Here is an 18,805-nt window from a genome sequence, read left to right on the forward strand (position 1 = left end):
ACTCAACTAATGTATGTAATTGATTTAAGAATAGAAGTAGACGTTTTTGTTTTTACATTTTAGCATGTATAATTTACATTATATTGAGAATAAAATTTAAATGAAATGTGTTATTGTTACTTATGCTCACTTGTCTGACGTAATCATCCCAAGTCCAAGAAATTCCTGTGGCAATGAGCGCTAGATTACGTCTGCCTTTGGCAACAGCCTTGAGCACCATTCAGGTGACGGTGCGATTTAGCTCAGTTCCGCCCCCAAGTTTGATGGACAGTACCCCAAGGGGGACGGGTCCCAGGGTCTCCCACCTCTCTCCCCTTTCACCAAACTACACGAGCGGACTTTCGGCTATATTTAGAGTGCCGCCATGCCGCACCGACACTATACATTTATAAACAACCATGCCTTCTCCGGGATTCGAGCCCGGGCCCTTCGGCACGGCAGTCAGCGACCTTGACCACTATACTGGTTGGGCAGCAAATGAAATATTCGAAAAATTAACTAGTCGTACCAAATTTTAACGACAGCCCTCTTGCGAAAAATAATTAAACAGCTAATTAAACAAGCGAAAAATATTATATCGTTCCGAACTGATGTTTGGTGTTTTTCTTTTAAATTTTGTATCGATTCCTTTCTTTTTTGGCTCAATGGTTTATCAGTCATCTCTGTCTCAATCTCAGCTAACTATGTTTCTATTTTATTGCTTTTAAATTTTGATTTTCTTTCGGTACATGGTTTGTGCTGAATGTTTTGTACACCCAAAGCAATAAATGCTTTAGGAATTTGAATGTAATTGTATCTGAAACAAAATAGAGTTCTTCTTTCGAATTCATGAAAATCAGATTATGCCTTGTAAAAAAAAAAAAAAAAAAAAAAAAAAAAAAAAAAAAAAATGCTTAAATTGTTTGTATGATTGTTGCATAATACTAAGTAATAACTTCGTGATAATTTTATAAACAATAACTGGTATAATAAATATTTCAAATTCAGCTGCCCAAGGTTTACATGAAGATTCTTGAAAAGCAAAATAAACAGCATTTAGATTATTCCACTTAAAACTAGTAATTTACTTGCGTCTATGCAAATAACATGCTTCAGAATGCTCATAAGTGATGTGATTTATGTGGTTATTCATGTATTTACTCAATATTTACATCTTTCAGAAGGAGAAGCCGAAGAAGAATGGTTGAGAGAAGCCGGTTTTGAAAACCTTGTCGATTCAGGTGAGTGATGTCATCAATCTATTTGCTGCTGTAACCTTCAACCAACAGAAATGGTAGCTAAAAAAACACTTCCAGAAATTATTAGCGGCGCTGGAATGGTTACTAATTATATATTTATCGATGCGCTTCAACACAGACAAGTTTGCCTAATGAGGAGCCTTGATGCTTTTTCGTTTTGTTACAGTTCACTGCTGCTTTATCTAATTACATTAGTAACTTTTCCCAATTAATTTGTGCGTGCAGAAGGGGAGAACGTTAGAAAAGCTTTTGAAGTATTGGCGTACATTCTCTGGCTATTAGTATTTTAATTAAGTGTGCTCTTTCACAATTCTGGTTTTTGTTTACTTGCTAGACTTCCTGGTCTTTGAAGCGAATCATAACTTAAAAGTTTGGAAAGGATGGAAAAGAATAATAATGTAAAACATATTTTGTTTCAACTTTCTACTAGAACCGTAACTCCTTAGCAGCGCAAATTTCCGAGATTGTTTCTGTGGATTTTGGGGAATTTTAGGAAGTTCTGCGACTATCAGATTAATTATTTTAGAATAATTAATAAGTTTATGAATTTCAGAATGCTTCTAATTTTTGTAACAACTATTAGATTATGATTCATTGTGCTTTACCGTATATTTCATTTTAACTGTCCATATATTTCCCCGCATAATTCGACTTATATGCGAATTAGAATGATTTACGAAAAATTTATTCGCGAAAACAATAGATATCATAGATGAAATAAGTAAAAGAATATTTGTATCTATTTATTCTTAAAGTATATTAACCAAATTTTTTAATACCGACATCTGACAGAGATTTTTCCAGAAATTCTCTGAAGTCTTTTCTTTAGGCATATCCGGATAATTATTGTATACTTAAACAACGTTATTATCTGTTTCCTAGATTATATCATTGGCACTTACGTATTATCCCGTCGGCCGTTGGCGGAAATTTCTGCAACGGTCGCTAGTCGCAGTCGTTATTGCGGACTTAGGAAGTGTTCATCCATAATTGGCGCTAAGTCACGCTACTTGACAACTTGACGGGCTAATACGTCCAGTACCATAACATTTTCAGTTCCGCCCGTAGATGTTTTCTGCAAAAGTGGTAACTAGTCTGCTAGTTTAAAACTATCAAAATTTGGAATCTTCTTTTCTTTTTTTTATCTTAAATTATACACAGTGTCCCAGTGTCCACAAAAGCCCTTTCGGGCTTTGGTCTCTCAGCCGATAGTCGTAGATACATATTTATAATTACAAAAGTGTTTCTTTCGAATACAAAAATGGAAACTTTTTTACTCTCCATGAAACAATTAAAAATGAAACTAAAGTAATAAAAATTCATGAAAATATCTATAACTTATTTTTACTTTTTGGAAATTTATGAATTACTTCGGAGAAAACTCTCTTGGCATATCAAATAAATAGAATCAAGTGACAAAATTTATAAATCAAAGACACTAATAAATCAAAAAACGATATCATTGAATGGCGTTTAAGGGGAAGATCAACCTCGAATTATTTTAATTTATTTATTAACCGACCTGTTAATGCAAATCAGAAATGCTGTCAAATATTACAGATTTTTAACTTAAGTATCTAGGTCAATTTTTGTCTCATTTCAGTAAAGCATTTTGTGTTTTATTTTGTATTAATTTTTCTTAATTAAGTATTCATATAAAATAATACTTATATTTAGGAAAATATACGGTTATCAGAGGAGCGTATAACAAGTTATATTTCAGAATTTTTACGAAACTGAATTTAAAAAAAAAATTAAAATGCAACAAAACGAATATTTGAGCCATTTCGAATATTTTTATAGGTTTTAATATATGTCTACGATCAACGGATGTAAAAAAAAAAAAAAATATAGGCCAGGTAAGGATTTTCATGAACGCAGTGTATAGCAAAAATCGTAAACTCGTAAAAGCGAGACCGGTGCAGAAGAAGAAACACTTGTAACTGCTCAAGAATGGTAAGCATGACCGAGAATTAATAAAATACCTTTTCTTTTACCGCTATTTTTCGAAAGGAAGCTGAAGATAAACTGGCTTTTACTTTCGGTTTTTCTGACAGGTCGAGTTAAAGTAGACTGTGACTTATTTATTCATTTTATTTAGCGAGGCATATGAAGGAATATCCCTTTATGCGTTGTGTTCGATGAGTCACGACCGCATCCACTATACTTGTTTTCCTCATTCGAGATAAGGCTACGTTTGCTCATGAACATCAGAACTAATTATTACTTAAATATTTTGTAAATTCATTAACAATGAGTTTTAGATAATTTAATGAGAAAAGTCAGGTAACGAAGAAAATAGTTAGGATCATCATGGAAGTGAAAAATGTAATTCTTGAAAGGTAAGAAGATGATATGCGTATCTGAGATTTGGCTGTTACCTAGCGTATGCCAAGTACGATGATATCTACGCTTGTAAGAAACAAAGACGCTATTGAATCCGCTAACATTTGGAACAGATTCAAATGGATTACCACACAGAGCTGTTAGAGTATGTTGCAAAATTGCGTTTGATCTGGGTAGCACAAAAACATTTATGTGCAGAATCATGTTTCACCGATGCATTTGCATTTTAGTGCTCAATGGTGTTGTAATAGTAACAATAAAATACTTTTCTAAGAAAAATACTTTCGCTTTATTTCTTATTAGAGAAGTTGTTTGGAATACGTCTAATGATTTGGAATGGATTAATGACGTATACCGAGGTATGGCGATTTTTAATTTATCTTATTTGCGAGATTTTAATTTTACTTTTTGCTGAATTTCTGCAGTAAAATCTTACTTCTGGTATATATTCGAAGTTATAACTGCTTTTCTATGTCCGAAGATAACGACATGAGTTTCTATTATGTAATGAATATAAAAAATTATTTCTCAGCGTTAGAGTTTTAAAATAAGGAAAATAGTGATTTTTTGAGCTGGAGAAAGAGGCTGTATATAATTTTCTGACTTAACCCTTTGGAAGTTGCAAGATTAAGCAATTCTTTTTTTTCCAAATAAGCGCGATGTCTGTCATTCGTAAACTTTTGATGCTAGCTGTGCTCGTTTGCGCCCACTAGAATGCGTAACTGGAGTGTAAGCTGAACTCATTGATGACCATCAAAAGGTTAAGGAAAACACATTGAGGACAATAGCTACATGGATAAAAGAAATTATGTGTGTACATATAACACTTTCAAAAGCTATTTGCTCGTATAAATTTCTTTAATAATAACGCCAGATGAAGAGGAAGTAATTGGAAATTTATTGCGTTAAATAGCAACTCATACAACGATATAAATTGTTATAAATATTTAAAGGAGAAAAACCGAAGATGGGATGAAATGGCGTATAACTGTATAAGCAGAGGTGGACGCCACCACTTATAACCACACGCCAAAAAGGGCTTTTTTAGTGCATCATGCGGGCAGGCCGTGGCGATTTTTTGCGATATCTCTATTGTTTGAAGGAAGCGATGGGAGCTGGAAAGGTAAAACACCCCTCTTCAGTAAAAATTACAACACAATTAATAATAAAATTAACAAATACGCCAAAAATGGGATCTTTCCTTTTGATCAAATGATTGACATGTGTACGTTTTCGTTTTCGAATAAAAATTTAGGAATGAAATGTTCTTTCCATAAGCTTTCTTTTCTGATCAATCTTTTTATCTGAACGATATTAATATTTCACTGCTTAATTTCTGAGTTAAAGCTCCTAGAAAGGTAGGACTATAGTCTTTGGCGAATGCACATGCTTTCAAGCTTCTAATATTCTCAGCTTAGGTTGACCTCTGGTATAGTTATACGTACGCTTTCCCATCTTGCTGTAGATGCATATAGTTGCAGAGCAAAGCCTAAAAGAATATTCAATGACAATGATCCACTTATGTCGCTGCCCTCTGAGTTGAATAAATGAACTAAATAACTGTAATCTCCAGTACATTCATATTTGTAGAATTGTTTAAGAAGAGCATAAGCATTTCTGGAAGATTCGAGAAAATCCTTGGGGAAAAAAGCATCGTGATCTTAGAGGTTTAAAAATGTGCTTTTTGAAAACTTAAAAAATCAGTGGCTTTAACTGAGCTATCGTTACAATTTAAATTTTCAGTAGATTTAGAATCAGAAGAGTTTTTACAACATAATGCATGGAATACTATAAATGACTATAAATTCCTCTAAATATAAAAAAACAGTGCAATTATGAATGAAATAGAGTATTGAAATACATTGCCTGTTCAAAGTTTTTTATTGATGCTGAAAATAAGTATAAGTAATTTTTAGTGTCACTGATGTAATATATACTTTTACAAGACACAAGTTTATTTAATTAAAAATATATTAACAGAATGTAGCTTTGCAATACCAGTTTGGGTAAAGACGACACATCGGGCTGATTTGACTTTTACCAGCTGCGGCGTTTTACATCGTAGTTAAGATACCAGTGAAATATTTGTTATATTTACCTTTACATCTTTTCTGGGGAGTTCGCTTATTATTATCAGCTAGAACGAAAAGTTTGAATGCAGGATATGAGTAATTAAACTTTCAAATTCTTCTTAATGATTGATTAAATACCATTTACACTTTGATCGTGAATTTTCGGAAATGTGCCCATTGCAAAATATGTCTTTTCACTTGAAAAGACTGAATCATCTGTGACATATTTTTTCCTAGCTGTGTAATATTTACTCATTTTTCAGCCATTCACATTATCTTGCTTTTGCGATGCAGTGATAAGTTGCGTACATGGTAAACATAACGTGATGGTGATTATGAAGAATGCGTAATCTCGAATTATGGCACTCTTTTCTTTTTCCTAGAACTCACTGAGCAGGATGAAGCCGAATTTTATGAGGACATTCTAGCCACTTTGACTGCTCGTCAGATAGCCGTGGTTAAGAAGAGGCTGGACACCGTCCAGATGTCCAAGAAGAGACGGGTACCTCGCAGCCGTCATAGAGCGGACGTGAGAGAGCTCTTCAATCGAGCTTCTATGTCACCACCTGAGGTGAGTTGCTTTGGTGTATTTAAATTTTTACAACTTATGTCAAAATCATATCTGATATTTTATGACAAAATACAGAGTAACAAACCAGGAAAAATCATACGGTTTGAGTATATAGGATGATTTCTTGAAGTCGCCCCTACATTTGTTACCGTTTTTTTGCATATAGAGAATTCGTATCAATGTATAGCAATCGATAAATGTGATTTTTAACTGTCTGCTGTGCCAACAGTTACTGATAAAGACTCCTTAAAAAATTCATTTGTACATCTAACTCTGCATACACCATGTTCACAAAAGTTCTTACTCGGCCTTTATTTTCGCAACCATTGGAACTGTTTTAATGTTTTCTTTTCTGCGGGAAAAGCTAGCTGCAAAGATTTAGAGCAGAGGTTCTACAGTAGGGAAATTCCCCTAAGGGGTATTTCAAAGTTTTATGGGGTTTGTAGTCAACTTGTTAGTTAGCTGGTTAGTATTTAGTTTTAATTTATGAATATAGAAAAGCTACTTGATATTAATCAGCTCTTTCTATACTTTTTGCTATTTAGTTAGTGAAACACATTAAAAATAATCTAATTCTAAATAAATATGTATGTATTTTTCGAGTTTCGGAAAGGAGGGGAATGAGCTGACAGTGGTGAAAGGTGTCCATGGCGCAAAAAAGGTTGAGAACCCCTGGTTTAGATTGTTTGCTTTTCAGGTAAAACTTAAATACCAGCTACTTTCTTTTATAAATTCATGAAAATATTTGCCGAGTGCTTTGCTATAATTAAATAAAAATGTTACTTATTTTCTGAATTCATTCTTCTGTAAATACTACGAAGATGTATTGACTGTAATTGTATTGTAACTTTCAATATCCTAATTTCTGAAAGAAACCAATTCGTCAAAATGTAAAAGCTACTTTTTTTTTTTCTTTTTTCTTTTTTTTTTTTATAAACCAAGTAAATCTGGTTAATCCGAACTAAACCCATGACTGATGGACAATTAAAATCATATTTGATATGTTGGATGCGTGTCAAACGTTTAGGATGTCAAAGGATCGAGAGAAGTTCATCCTGATGAATGGCAAGTGGTATCATTATTTCAGGATGCTTAGATTTACTTATTCATAAGTAAGCTATATTTGCGAAGAAGGATGTAGCTTTTTCTTTAAGGAAATATTTGTTTTTTGGTAGATCAAATTGTTCAAGAAGTTGTTGAATTTTGTTTCATCTCTGAAAGATCAACTTCTGTCAGATTATAGATTTTACTATTTTAGATACTGGGGTAAAAAGATTTTTCTTTTTTGGATATGCAATTCGTTGATAATTTTGAGTTCTAAAGAGTAGTGAATTCAAGTAATAATTATTATTACTTGCAGGTTCGTTTGCCGAATGTTTGCAATTTAGGTACATTTTGAATATTTTGCACCGCTGCTACCTCACATTTGGTTTCTCTACTATCTGATTGCTTCTTTGACCTATGGCAGTTCACGTTTAAGCCCAGCGTCTTGGTATAAAGTATTATTGCATTTCGTATGTGCTCTCGTGTTCAAGCAATTATCATATACACTTGGCAAGCTTGAATATCAGTGGCTCGATTTCCGGCGAAGGTAAAGTTGATTTTTCATATTTCTCCCTACAAAGATGTTAGTTTCCATAGCAAAGTCCGAACAAAAATGGAGTGGACGATAATACATCGCTATCTAGAATTTTATCGATTGGCCTCAACCCATTGCCTTTTCAGTCTGTAATGCATTCTCCTACGCATGTTATCGGGGTGTACATAGCTAGCATGTCCAGCTAGCAATTGGAAGATTCGCTCTTCGAATTCTGACAACAGCGCAGTTTGATTTTTCACAGTTTTATCTGCCCTCAAGGCTAAATAGTCTCTCAAATGGTGTCACGATCACAAGTTTCAAGGAGAATATATTTTAAGAACATTTACATGTCGAAGACAGAAAGCTGAGAAACTTCCACAAAGCCCAGATTTAATGGTACTATCATGATATTTAAAACAGTAATTTATGAAGAGATGATTAATAGCATTAAGTAGACGGAAGAAAGAATCCATCACTTCGTCATTAGACTGATCTTCATTCATCTAAAATAAGTAAAATGGAGGAAACGTTGGATATATCTGTATATCATTACGTATGCGGTATTATACCATAAATTTGTGAAAGAGATTAATAATTGTCGCTCCAAATTGCTAAAGAATGGTTAGGTATATGCGAATGAGTCACATCCGGCTGATTATATCTATTCTACACAGTCATCCCACATAGCTGATACTATCACCAGCCGATAATCACTAAAATACCGCCACCAGTGAAAACATACTCATATGGTTCCTATTGGGAGGGTTCCAAATTCTAGATAGTTAGCGTGCTCGGACAATGCCTATTCGATGCAGTACAATAATATGTCTAATATCAATACACAACTGGCGAATCCTTTTGAAGTTCCACCATAGGAAAACTGGAAAATTCAACTTCTTGAAACATTCCAACATTGAGATAAATAGATAAATCTAACGCTAGTGATATCTATTACAGACAGATCTTTGCGGATATACAGATAGATCAAAATCCAGAGATCATGTTGATGCAGCTTTTGTATTGGAAAACTCAATTTTTTGGTTTCGATTGCACCCAGCTTTCTCGGTTTTCACTGTTAAATTTAATGCTTCTTATTAGGCTTTAAATTTCTTCTCCTGAATCCCTGGCTGCGCTGACATAAAAGGGAATGAACTAGCAGATATTTCAGATAAGCCTGCTACTACAGTGTCCAACTTTCATGTCCTACTCGCAGATATCAGGGCTCTGATGAAACACAAAATTCTCAATAAATGGCAGATGCATCTGGATGATAAAGCAAATAATAAGCTGAGAAGTGTTAAACCAATTGTAGAGTATTGGTCGTCTTTCATAAATTTGTGCCGTGTTCTAAATAGAGAGGAAGAAGTATTCTTAACTCGTCTAAGAATCGATCACTGTCAAATGACTCATGAGCATCTTCTGAAAGGCAACGGATATCCCCTTTGTGTAAACTGCAATGGAATTTTGAGAATTCACCATATTTTACTGATTTGACAATCTTTTGAATATTTTCGCCTAAAGCATCCCAATGTTTTCAATCTGGATTTAGGGAACTTAATAAGAAGACAACCTCATTATAAATCGTTCCAGTTTTTAAAAGATACTGAGTTTTACCATAAATTACAATTAGGTTTTACTCTTAGTTTTACCAAGCCTAAACTGTACTGTAGAATGCAAGCAGTATTCTACACACATGCAATATGTAGTAACAGACATATAGTCCTTGGTTATACACATGTAATAGTATGTAGTTACACACGTCTAGTACACATGCAATATTTTATAAAATTCATTTTGTGTTGATTGCAGTGGTAATTGCTTTATTTTTAATTAGTTTCTATTTTACATGTTACCTTCTAGAATATAGATTATCCTACCATTTTGTTCTTGATTCTCCATTACTTTTTGGGTAGCTGAATTTCTGGAATTATCAATTTAACTGTTTCGTTTCAACTATTGTTTTGAAGAAGATAGCCTTATAAGCTGTTTTCTCGCTACTTACAGCATGCCTTTATGGTATAATGGTAGCATACTCGGCGTGTATTTGTGAGGTCCAAGTTTGAGTCCCGGCGAGGGCATTGCACATTTTCCACCTCTCATGGTTCAAAAAAGCTTATGACACTACAGTAGAATCCGAACTGAAAGGGGGTGGACAATAATTCATCACGATCAAGATTTGACGATTGGATCCCCTCATCCTCTGTCGCCCTTTAAAAGGGGGAGTATATAAAGTATTTTTTGTCTCGTTCCAGCATGCCTTTGTGGTGTAATGGTAGCACACTCGGCGCATATTCGAGAGGTCTGGGTTCGAGTCCTAGCTAGGGCATTGCTTTTTTTCATCTATTCTGCTTCAAAATAACCTAATGATTCCGCAACCTCATATGGTTTAGCGCCAAAAATTGGAATAACTGCAAACTGAATATCCAGTTATATGTGCTAATATTCGAACCCAAAGAGCACACAGGATGTCTTATTTCCTTACCCTTTCCATCCTAAAGAGTAACAAGAGTAAGAAAAGACACGTTGAGCTAACTAAGTTTATTGCCGTATTACTGCATCCCTCTGTTATAGTTAGAGCGCCTAGTGTAAAGACCAGATGTTAGAACCGGATTAATACTTTTAGAGGCTTGAGCCTCTAAAAGCACCTAAATGACTTAGGAACATTTATACTAGTTTATCCCGCACCACGTACATTAATACCATATCGCCTCCCCCCCCATTTCTTCACTCTTAGTCTTGTTAAGATGCGCATACATTTCATTGTAAATCCGGCGATGGGTAATTTTGGGATGTCTCGTTTCGTTCAGATCCTAAGCACCTTTTTTTGGTGCCCCCTTTACTTGATGTCTCAAGCACGAGTGTAATTTTCTGAATTGTTAATACAATTCTACCAATAATCCAAATAAATTAACGGTTGTGGTTCAACGGTTAACACTCTAAGCCAGTTATCTGGAATTAAGTAAAAGGTCTTCGAATAGTTGGTTTAGTGTGTCAACCGTTTCACAATTAGATTACTTATGAAGACAGCCTTACTTCTCTGCATTCCCTTTTTTACCTTTCAGGTGACAATGCGATCGGAAAAGACATTCGATCTGCCATTAAGATTTGCCGAAGAGTTACCATTAACCTATTTGTAGTTTACAGCCAGATGGTATAAAGACTGTGATGAGTTCAGGACTGAGAAATATTTGGAAATGTACCGGAATCAAACGTCGGATCTTTAAATAATTCGCGCAGTATGCTAACCTATAAGCAATTGCACATGATAGAAGTGGCTTAACGCCTTAAAATCAATACAATTTTGAAGAAGATTTTGTAACTGTTATATTATCGTAAAAACTGTGGACATATCAAATTTTTTAACTGACCTGTTTAACCGAAGTGTTAAGTTGATGCTAACCGAGGTAACATCATATTATCAGGTTATTAGAACTCTGTTGTATTCGAAAAAGTTAATGGAAAATCTGCTTTAACTTCTCAGGTTAAGATTTGAAATTCAAATGAAAAATATAGAATAGTGGAATGAAATATAAGTAACTTAAATTATAGACTAAGTATCGAACTTGATTATTTTAATAATCTTGAAAATCCCTCAAGACGTGTTTGCGAAAACCATTTTTTCAATTTGAATATTGTTTAAATTTCATAACCCTTTAAATCAGGCATATCAAACTCAGTATCTCAAGTGAGCCAACTAGATAATAGTTGAATAGTTTGGGCCACAAGGGAAAGAAAATGCCATTTTGATACTTAATGATACATATAAAAAATGAGAAAATGTCTAAAATTTTATCTAAACTGCAGTTCTTTAAGAAATAGAAGAATCATAAATAAATTTGGGTAATAGATGGACACCAACTGTTTTTTTTTTTTTTTTTTTTTTTTTTTTTTTTTTTTTTTGAGGGTGCCGACACGTGCATCTTTTTCTGCAATCAGCTTTCCAATGTCAGAGACATCCTGCTTCCACAAACAGTTTTCAGAACAAAGGTCAGATGCAAGGAAATCACGCGCTATGCAAATTTGCAGCTTTCTGAGAACCGCATGGGTAAATATTTTTTTTAAATAATAGTTGGGGGATATCCTTTCACTAAATTTCTGCTTTAGTATTGAAAGGCGAGCTGAATTTCTGTTAATTACATTTGTAAATGATCTAACATTTTCTCAACTTCGGTTGAAAAAAGGGCAAAAAGCAGAGAGATCTTAACTTCGAAAAATCTGATATTGCCTAACCTTTTTTCCATTCAATCTTGAAAATGCTGAAGCTTCTCGGCATAAGAAGCTTCATCCATGGCTACACACAGCAGTTTGGACAGAGATCAATCATAGCTTTCCAGAAGATCGCAGAAAACTGTAAATATACTTTCTGCAATCGCACTGCCAGGCAATAGTTTCTGGACAGTTTAGTTTCAGTTCGTTAGCTTCGACAGCAGTTCCTCTATAGTATTTTCTCGACGGCTCGTAGTTTTTGAGGAACTATTGGACAGCGTCAGTAGTTCCTCAAAGTTGTGGAATGTAGAGTTTACAGTAATTCCTCAAAAAAGGAAATTCCACATCATAGGCCCAAAACAATTCGGTTAACTAAGGAATACCGCCGCTATTATCACATCGATTATCAGCAATTTGGACTATCATTTTAAATTGTACTTTTATCACATGTATTAGAATATGCAATTAGAGCTTGACACTTTTATATTCGGCTTGCATAAAAATCTCGATATTCGATAAAATTCCAGCTTTTATTAATATAATATTAGCACCAGAGTTGCTATGAGTCTCGAAACGACCAAATTTTATCCAAAATTGTGGTTTGCCTTTGGCAAAATTCCAAAATTATCACCGAATCATATCTCAATGTATTATTTTTAAAGAAATTAAAAATAATGTATTACATCTACGTATGTTACTTGCATTTTTGAAAAACGACGGCACTTAACAGCCATCAATTTTTGAAAAGAAATAGTCTTCCACCGGAACATGTCTACCCGGAAGCCAGAATTTTGGATTTCGAAATTTTTTTTTCATTTAGTGTTTTTTACGAATTTAATGAATTCATTTACTGTAATTCAGCGATTTAAAAGCCAGCACTGGCACTCTTCGAAATAAAATATTTTTATTTCCTGCACGAGATATTGTTGCCATTCGGAAAAATGGAAGATATTTATCTTTAAATTTTTATTAAAAAAACTCGTCTATTTGCAAATAATGTGTTGCCTCTTTAAAAATAAAGCGCTTTTATCTTTCTTACGCCAGTGTGTTGCCATTAGTAATGCCTCAGATATTTGACTTTCAAATTTAATTCAGAAAGGTCATTGAGTAACTAATTGAGCGATATAAATGCAGTAAACACAGTCTTAGGAATACTTTTTCTGATTTTTAATATAATTCATTTAAATTAAAATGCATTGAAATCGTGAGATGTCTAATTAAAAGTATTGAATATTTTATAAAATTACACTAGCTGGACTTTGAAATTATTATACCCTTTTTCATTTTTTCGTAATCATTTTAGGCGGTTGGTTTTAAAGGTGTAAAATAGAAAATACAAAAGAAGTGCGCCAGCTCTTAACACTGTATCGGTCATTCTAAAGATAGGCTGTTTTTAAATATTTTGTAATTTTGCTTTTGAATTTTATGTGGCGAAAGGGCGAAGAATGTGATAAAGCTAAAAACAAAAATAGTTATAGAAAGATTTAAAAAAAATCATGAAGTCATCTGGCTAAGAAAACTGAACATTGATATATCCTGACCTGAAAAATAGACTAAAAAATAAAATTAAAATTCTATGCCAACACTTAGCATTGTATCGGGAATTTTAAACATATGCTACTTTTAAAAAGTTTTTCGTGTTGTTTAATTTTATGTGACGTAAGTGTGAAGAAAGCGATTCTCAATAATAAAGCTGAAAAAAAAAAAATAATTGTGTCAACAGAAATGAGTCCAATAGCCGATTGGTAAACAGAGAGAGCATAAAAAACCTTAAAAACTCTCTGCTACGGCGTTAAAATCTGAATCCTTTTAGATTTTCTTTCATTTTTTTGATTGTATACAATTTTTTGTTAATTTCTCAGGATGAATCGATCGCTGCATAAAAATAAGTTAAGGGCCGTTTGCAGCCCGCCGATCGCGAGTTTTACTTCCCTGCTCTAACCTGTTTACGGAAAAAGGCTTTAGCGAAGTATTAGTGTGAAGAACTGCGATGTTGGGAGATCTTAATGATGTATGAAAACAAAGATCAGCCGCTAGGTGATTGTGATTAAATTGCTTCAAGGTGATCAGTATTGTCATTAAGTGTGAAAAGAGGTGCGAATGATTCATCTGTCTCGCATTACTTCCAGACAATGAAGAATTGCAAAAGGTTTTTGTTGCAACAGATAAATGCACGGATGGTGTTCCCTACTTTTTAACGTACTTGATTGTTTGTATACCTTCGTGCCATTAAAAAAGGACTATTATTTATGCCTATTAATTCAAATGACGCTAGTGGAACAGATAAAGGATACATGAAAACTTTTTGCTTTTTGTAGTGACGTAATGATTTCACATATAATAATTCTTGATTGCATTACATCATTTTTGTGTGTATGTGATTGTGTGAAGATGCAAGATTTGCAGCGGAGTTCAGAAAATTCACCAAACCTCACATCGTAAAGATTGCAGTGAACAAGAATGATTAAAATGACAGTTCTAGTAATAATAATAAGGCAGTTGTTCATTAAAGCTGTCTCACGGAAAGCCTTTGGAGATGTTTCAGATTTACACGTTAAAGACTGGGCGATGATGCTTGCCAGATTTCGCATTGATAGCTTACGGATTATGCAGTTTATTTATACTAGTCATTTAGAAATACATTTTGAACTGAAGATTTTGCGACATAAGCTCAACCGAAAATAAGCATTTACATCTCAGAAAATGGCCATGTAAAGAGCTAGAAGTCTCTTAGAAACTAAATTAAAGACAAAAGTTTTAAAATTCTATTTCAGTAAGGTTTGAGACAATAGCAATGATTTAGGAAACGGTGTATTTAATTTAATTATGGCAAAGCACACTAGGGCTATCTGCCTAAGGGGAGGGATGCCTTTCGTGGAGGACTTTCTAAAGGAAACTGGCTCGTATACACGTTACACATGGGGAAAACCACGAAAACACCCATGCAGCCAGCCCGTTCGCGGGATTCGAACCTCGGACCGAACTACCAGTGTTCAGCGACATTACCGCTCGGCCGCTGGTGGGCCCTGATTTAGGAAACGGATATAATCAAATATGAACATATTGAGAAATTCGAACGCGTGACGTCTCTATGCTTTGATGATAATTTGCAAAATTACTATGTAATTGTAGCTAGCAGCTAATTAATGCCGATAATTAGCAACGTATACGGAGTGTAAGAATTTCAGCAATGTTCCATTGCTGTTCAAATGTAAAACAGGCCATGCATGGTTAGTGCCCTTCTCAGCTTCTAGAGCTCGTGCAAATTCCAATAAACTGCAGCAAATGTAACAAAATAAAAAAAATAAGTCCAAAGAAAGGGGGAAAATATGATCAGAGTTAAACGTAGGTATATGAAACTGTTTTATCAAAATTTATTGCTGAAATGCTTACGCGAATGAACATAGAGTAAAATTAAGAATTACGAAGACATTCTATGAGTTCAAATCAAAAGACTTTTTTTTTGTTTAACTACAAACCCTAAACGGGCATAACGGCTACTATACAATTCAAAAGAAGTTGTAAAGCGTTACTGGATGTTTTTGAAACAGTTCATATTTATCTTGACGCGCAAATGAAAAGAGAAGAATGAATTAGTGAATTCGCGTGTCTTTTAATACCAGAGCTAAAAGCTGCCAGGAAAAAAATAATTTAGCTGAAAGAGGAAATCTAGCCTAATGTGATCGACCATTTGAAGAAGATTGGGTATGTAAGATGTTACGATGTATGGGTACCCCGCATTTAAACCTATGTAGAATACGCTTGCTCGAGTTTTGGCCTCTGATTCTTTGCTGAAAAAAATAAAGGTGCTGTTCTTAACTTCCTTGTAAAGTAAGTATTGTATTCGCAAAAAGCTTCGGGTATCATATTTCAACGAAAATATCCATTTTGACCGCTTTCAAACCTAGTTGTACAACATTTTTGAGGGACATCTGTACGTACCGACAGAATAATCGACTTGTTTTTCAAAGCGGATTTTAAAATGGATTCAGAAGAGACTTTTTCGTGACGTCTGTACATATGTATGTTTATATCTCGTATAACTCAAAAACGAGTAGCCGTCGAATGTTGATATTTTGCATATGTAAGTGCTATAACATCTAGTGTGCACCTCCATTTTTCGTTGCAATCGCCGGCACCATATATATATATATATATATATATATATATATATTATGCCTTTAGTTAATTTGCATGTAATATTTGTAGAATTATAAGCAATTTAAAGTTTAAGCAAAGCTAGGCCTAACGAGGCCGCCATTTATTTACATTTGAAACTCTTAGTAGAATAGTGAATTAAGTCAACTGGTGCATCATCCTCAGTGCCTTTTTGCTCAGTGTTACCAGAAGTTTACTTTAAATTTTGTGCATCGAAATTTAGTCTTTTCCCGCTAGCCAATTTCTTGCTTTTTTACGAGAATGTCTAATTTCAGTTGTAAAAATTACTTTTTTAACAGCATTTGGTATTTGAGGTTTTTCTGTATCTTAGTTTTTGATGAATATGTTTTGACTTTTTATGTATTTTTGCCTTGCCAGGAAGTAAGAACTGAATAATTGGTTGAATGAGAAATATATCTGTAGTTAAATTTGGGGAAATAAGTTTAAATGAAATGCAGGGGGGACTGTCTTATTTAAAAGCCTGTACAAGGAAGTCATCTGGTGTTCACATCAGATATTTTTTAAAATCTCTCATTACTGAAGATCAGATAGGTATTATACAATGAAATGTTACAAGAAAGAATACGAGATAAGCCAAAGGAACCTCTTTTAGTAACAACAAGTAGGGTCTGCTATATACAAAGCATAATGTTTTGTATATGGTGGAATTACGAAAAAATTTTGTAGTATAAACTCTTCCCTCCAAATCAGAAATAAATTTTGAAAAACTGTTTCCAGATGATAGTTTTAAAAGCCCGAATCTATTTTCTAGATCTTATCTCGAATTTTCATCTGCTCAAATCATTTCAAAGTTCTCTGAACGGTCTGGAGCTCATTTCTTTGGAGACTGTCCCACAGCATATGAATAACTTCTTTACGAAGAAACCTAATGACTTTTGTTTTGAAAGGATTATTTCAGCTGTTCGTGAGATGGCAAAATATCATAGAATAAAACGATGCTCATTTGATTCAATGAAAATTTATTACGTTTATCTTCTTCACTTGTATATATCATCAAAAAATCTGCAGAACTTTTCGCATTACCTTTCCAGTTTTTATCAAACTACTTGCTTTGCCTTTATAAATAATCTTTTTTACTTGCTTGTGTGAGTAGTTTCCTAATAATGACCTTCTTTTTGAGTTATAATATGGTAAACACACCAGAAGATCTTATAATTTTTAGTCGGTGAACACTCAATTTTGGTCTATGGCTGTAACTTTTAAATCATAACCCAAGCCAGAGACGGACGCATGCAACTTATTATAGTGTTATGGTTTCTCAAGTAAATCTCAATATTTTTAATGCAGCATTTTGAAAATTTTATTAAAATTATTATTAAAATTAAAAAAATTCTATAATTAATTGCCATTTTTGTGAAATAATAATGATTTATTTCAAAGGTTTATAAAAAAAATAAAGCTAAAAATAGAATTATTTATGTTTTATGTTACGTTTTACATTTACGTTTGAAATAATAATGATTTATTTCAAAAGTTTATAAAAAATAAAGCTAAAAATACAATTATTTATGTTTTACGTTTTCTTAGAAAAATGTTCCGAACCTATTCGGTTGCCTTAACAGGTTTCTTTCCATAAATAAGGAAATTAAGCCGGTTTTATCGTATCGTTCTAATGGATGATAATTAAAGCATATGGGCCACACAACAGATTCATCAAAAACTGTATAAATTTTCTTTATTTTATAACTACACGAAACAAATTCTTTAGAAGAATACGATGTAATATAGTACCCGCATTGTTCCAAATCCAGGAACAAATCTTCTGTATTTCCAGCGATAGCAAGCTATTGGATTAATTAGAAATCTGACTTATATACAGTTAGAATAGCAAGATAAATGAGAGCGCATTTTTTAATTATTTCATTCTTAATACATATTTTTAAACTATTATAATTTTAATACAGCTTGAATAGAATGGTATAAATCGAAACCTATGCTCACTGACCCTAAATGAAATATAAAAATAAAAAAGCTGTTAAAGGCGTGCCAACCAAATATTTTAAAAGAGAATTTATGTCTACAATGCCGACTCAACATGCATCAACCGCAGACTCCAATAATACAAAATAAATATCTTAGAAATAAAGAATTCGCTCTTAAATTCTTCGCAATAGCTGATTCCAATCTTCTGCAACAAAACTCCAATCTCTTGAAACGTTTCTTATTAACGAGATATAATATCACAAGAATATAGCTCGCGATGCTACTATTTTTTCTTTCGTTGCCAGTGTATTAGTCAATTTGTTTAAACCTATTAGTATATAATGTCACGAGAACATAACTCAAGATGCTATTGTTATTTTCTTTGCCAGCGTAAACTGATTAGTCCGCGTAATTTAACTTTTTAACAAATGACTTATATTGAGGTTGAAATACATTCTATTTCCTAGACTAAACATTTTTGACTACAGAAATAATAAGCAGAGTTGGCAACATTCCTGATATTTTTAGGTTGAAAATTATCGAGTTTTGACCATGCTCTCGCCCCTTTCATTGACAACATATTTCTCCTAGCTTTCTCTTATTTCTAATTTTGTTTTCGCATTTCCTAATATTTCCCGTGATTTTTATGTAACTTGGTTTAATCATTTGTCATTTTCATCAAAAACCTGAT

The 18,805-nt window shown here is 33.4% G+C and overlaps 1 protein-coding gene across 6 annotated transcripts in view; it reads left to right on the top strand.

Annotated features, from left to right (window-relative positions):
* The window catches only part of LOC118181347 (rho GTPase-activating protein 18-like), a 488,818-nt gene that overhangs the window by 127,582 nt on the left and 342,431 nt on the right, over positions 1-18,805 (top strand). For all 6 annotated transcript variants that reach the window (XR_004756872.2, XM_035350495.2, XM_035350489.2 and 3 more), the window contains 2 exons: positions 1,161-1,220; positions 6,040-6,227. Coding sequence is in view for 5 of the 6 variants with exons in the window: in XM_035350495.2 (XP_035206386.1) it covers positions 1,161-1,220; positions 6,040-6,227 (248 nt within the window). In the remaining variant the exon portion in view is untranslated. The remainder of the gene's footprint in view (positions 1-1,160; positions 1,221-6,039; positions 6,228-18,805) is intronic.

The sequence above is a fragment of the Stegodyphus dumicola genome, chromosome 9, assembly GCF_044657685.1.
Source record: "Stegodyphus dumicola isolate Sdum_Otavi_A_Nest chromosome 9, ASM4465768v1".
Lineage (NCBI taxonomy): Eukaryota > Metazoa > Arthropoda > Arachnida > Araneae > Eresidae > Stegodyphus > Stegodyphus dumicola.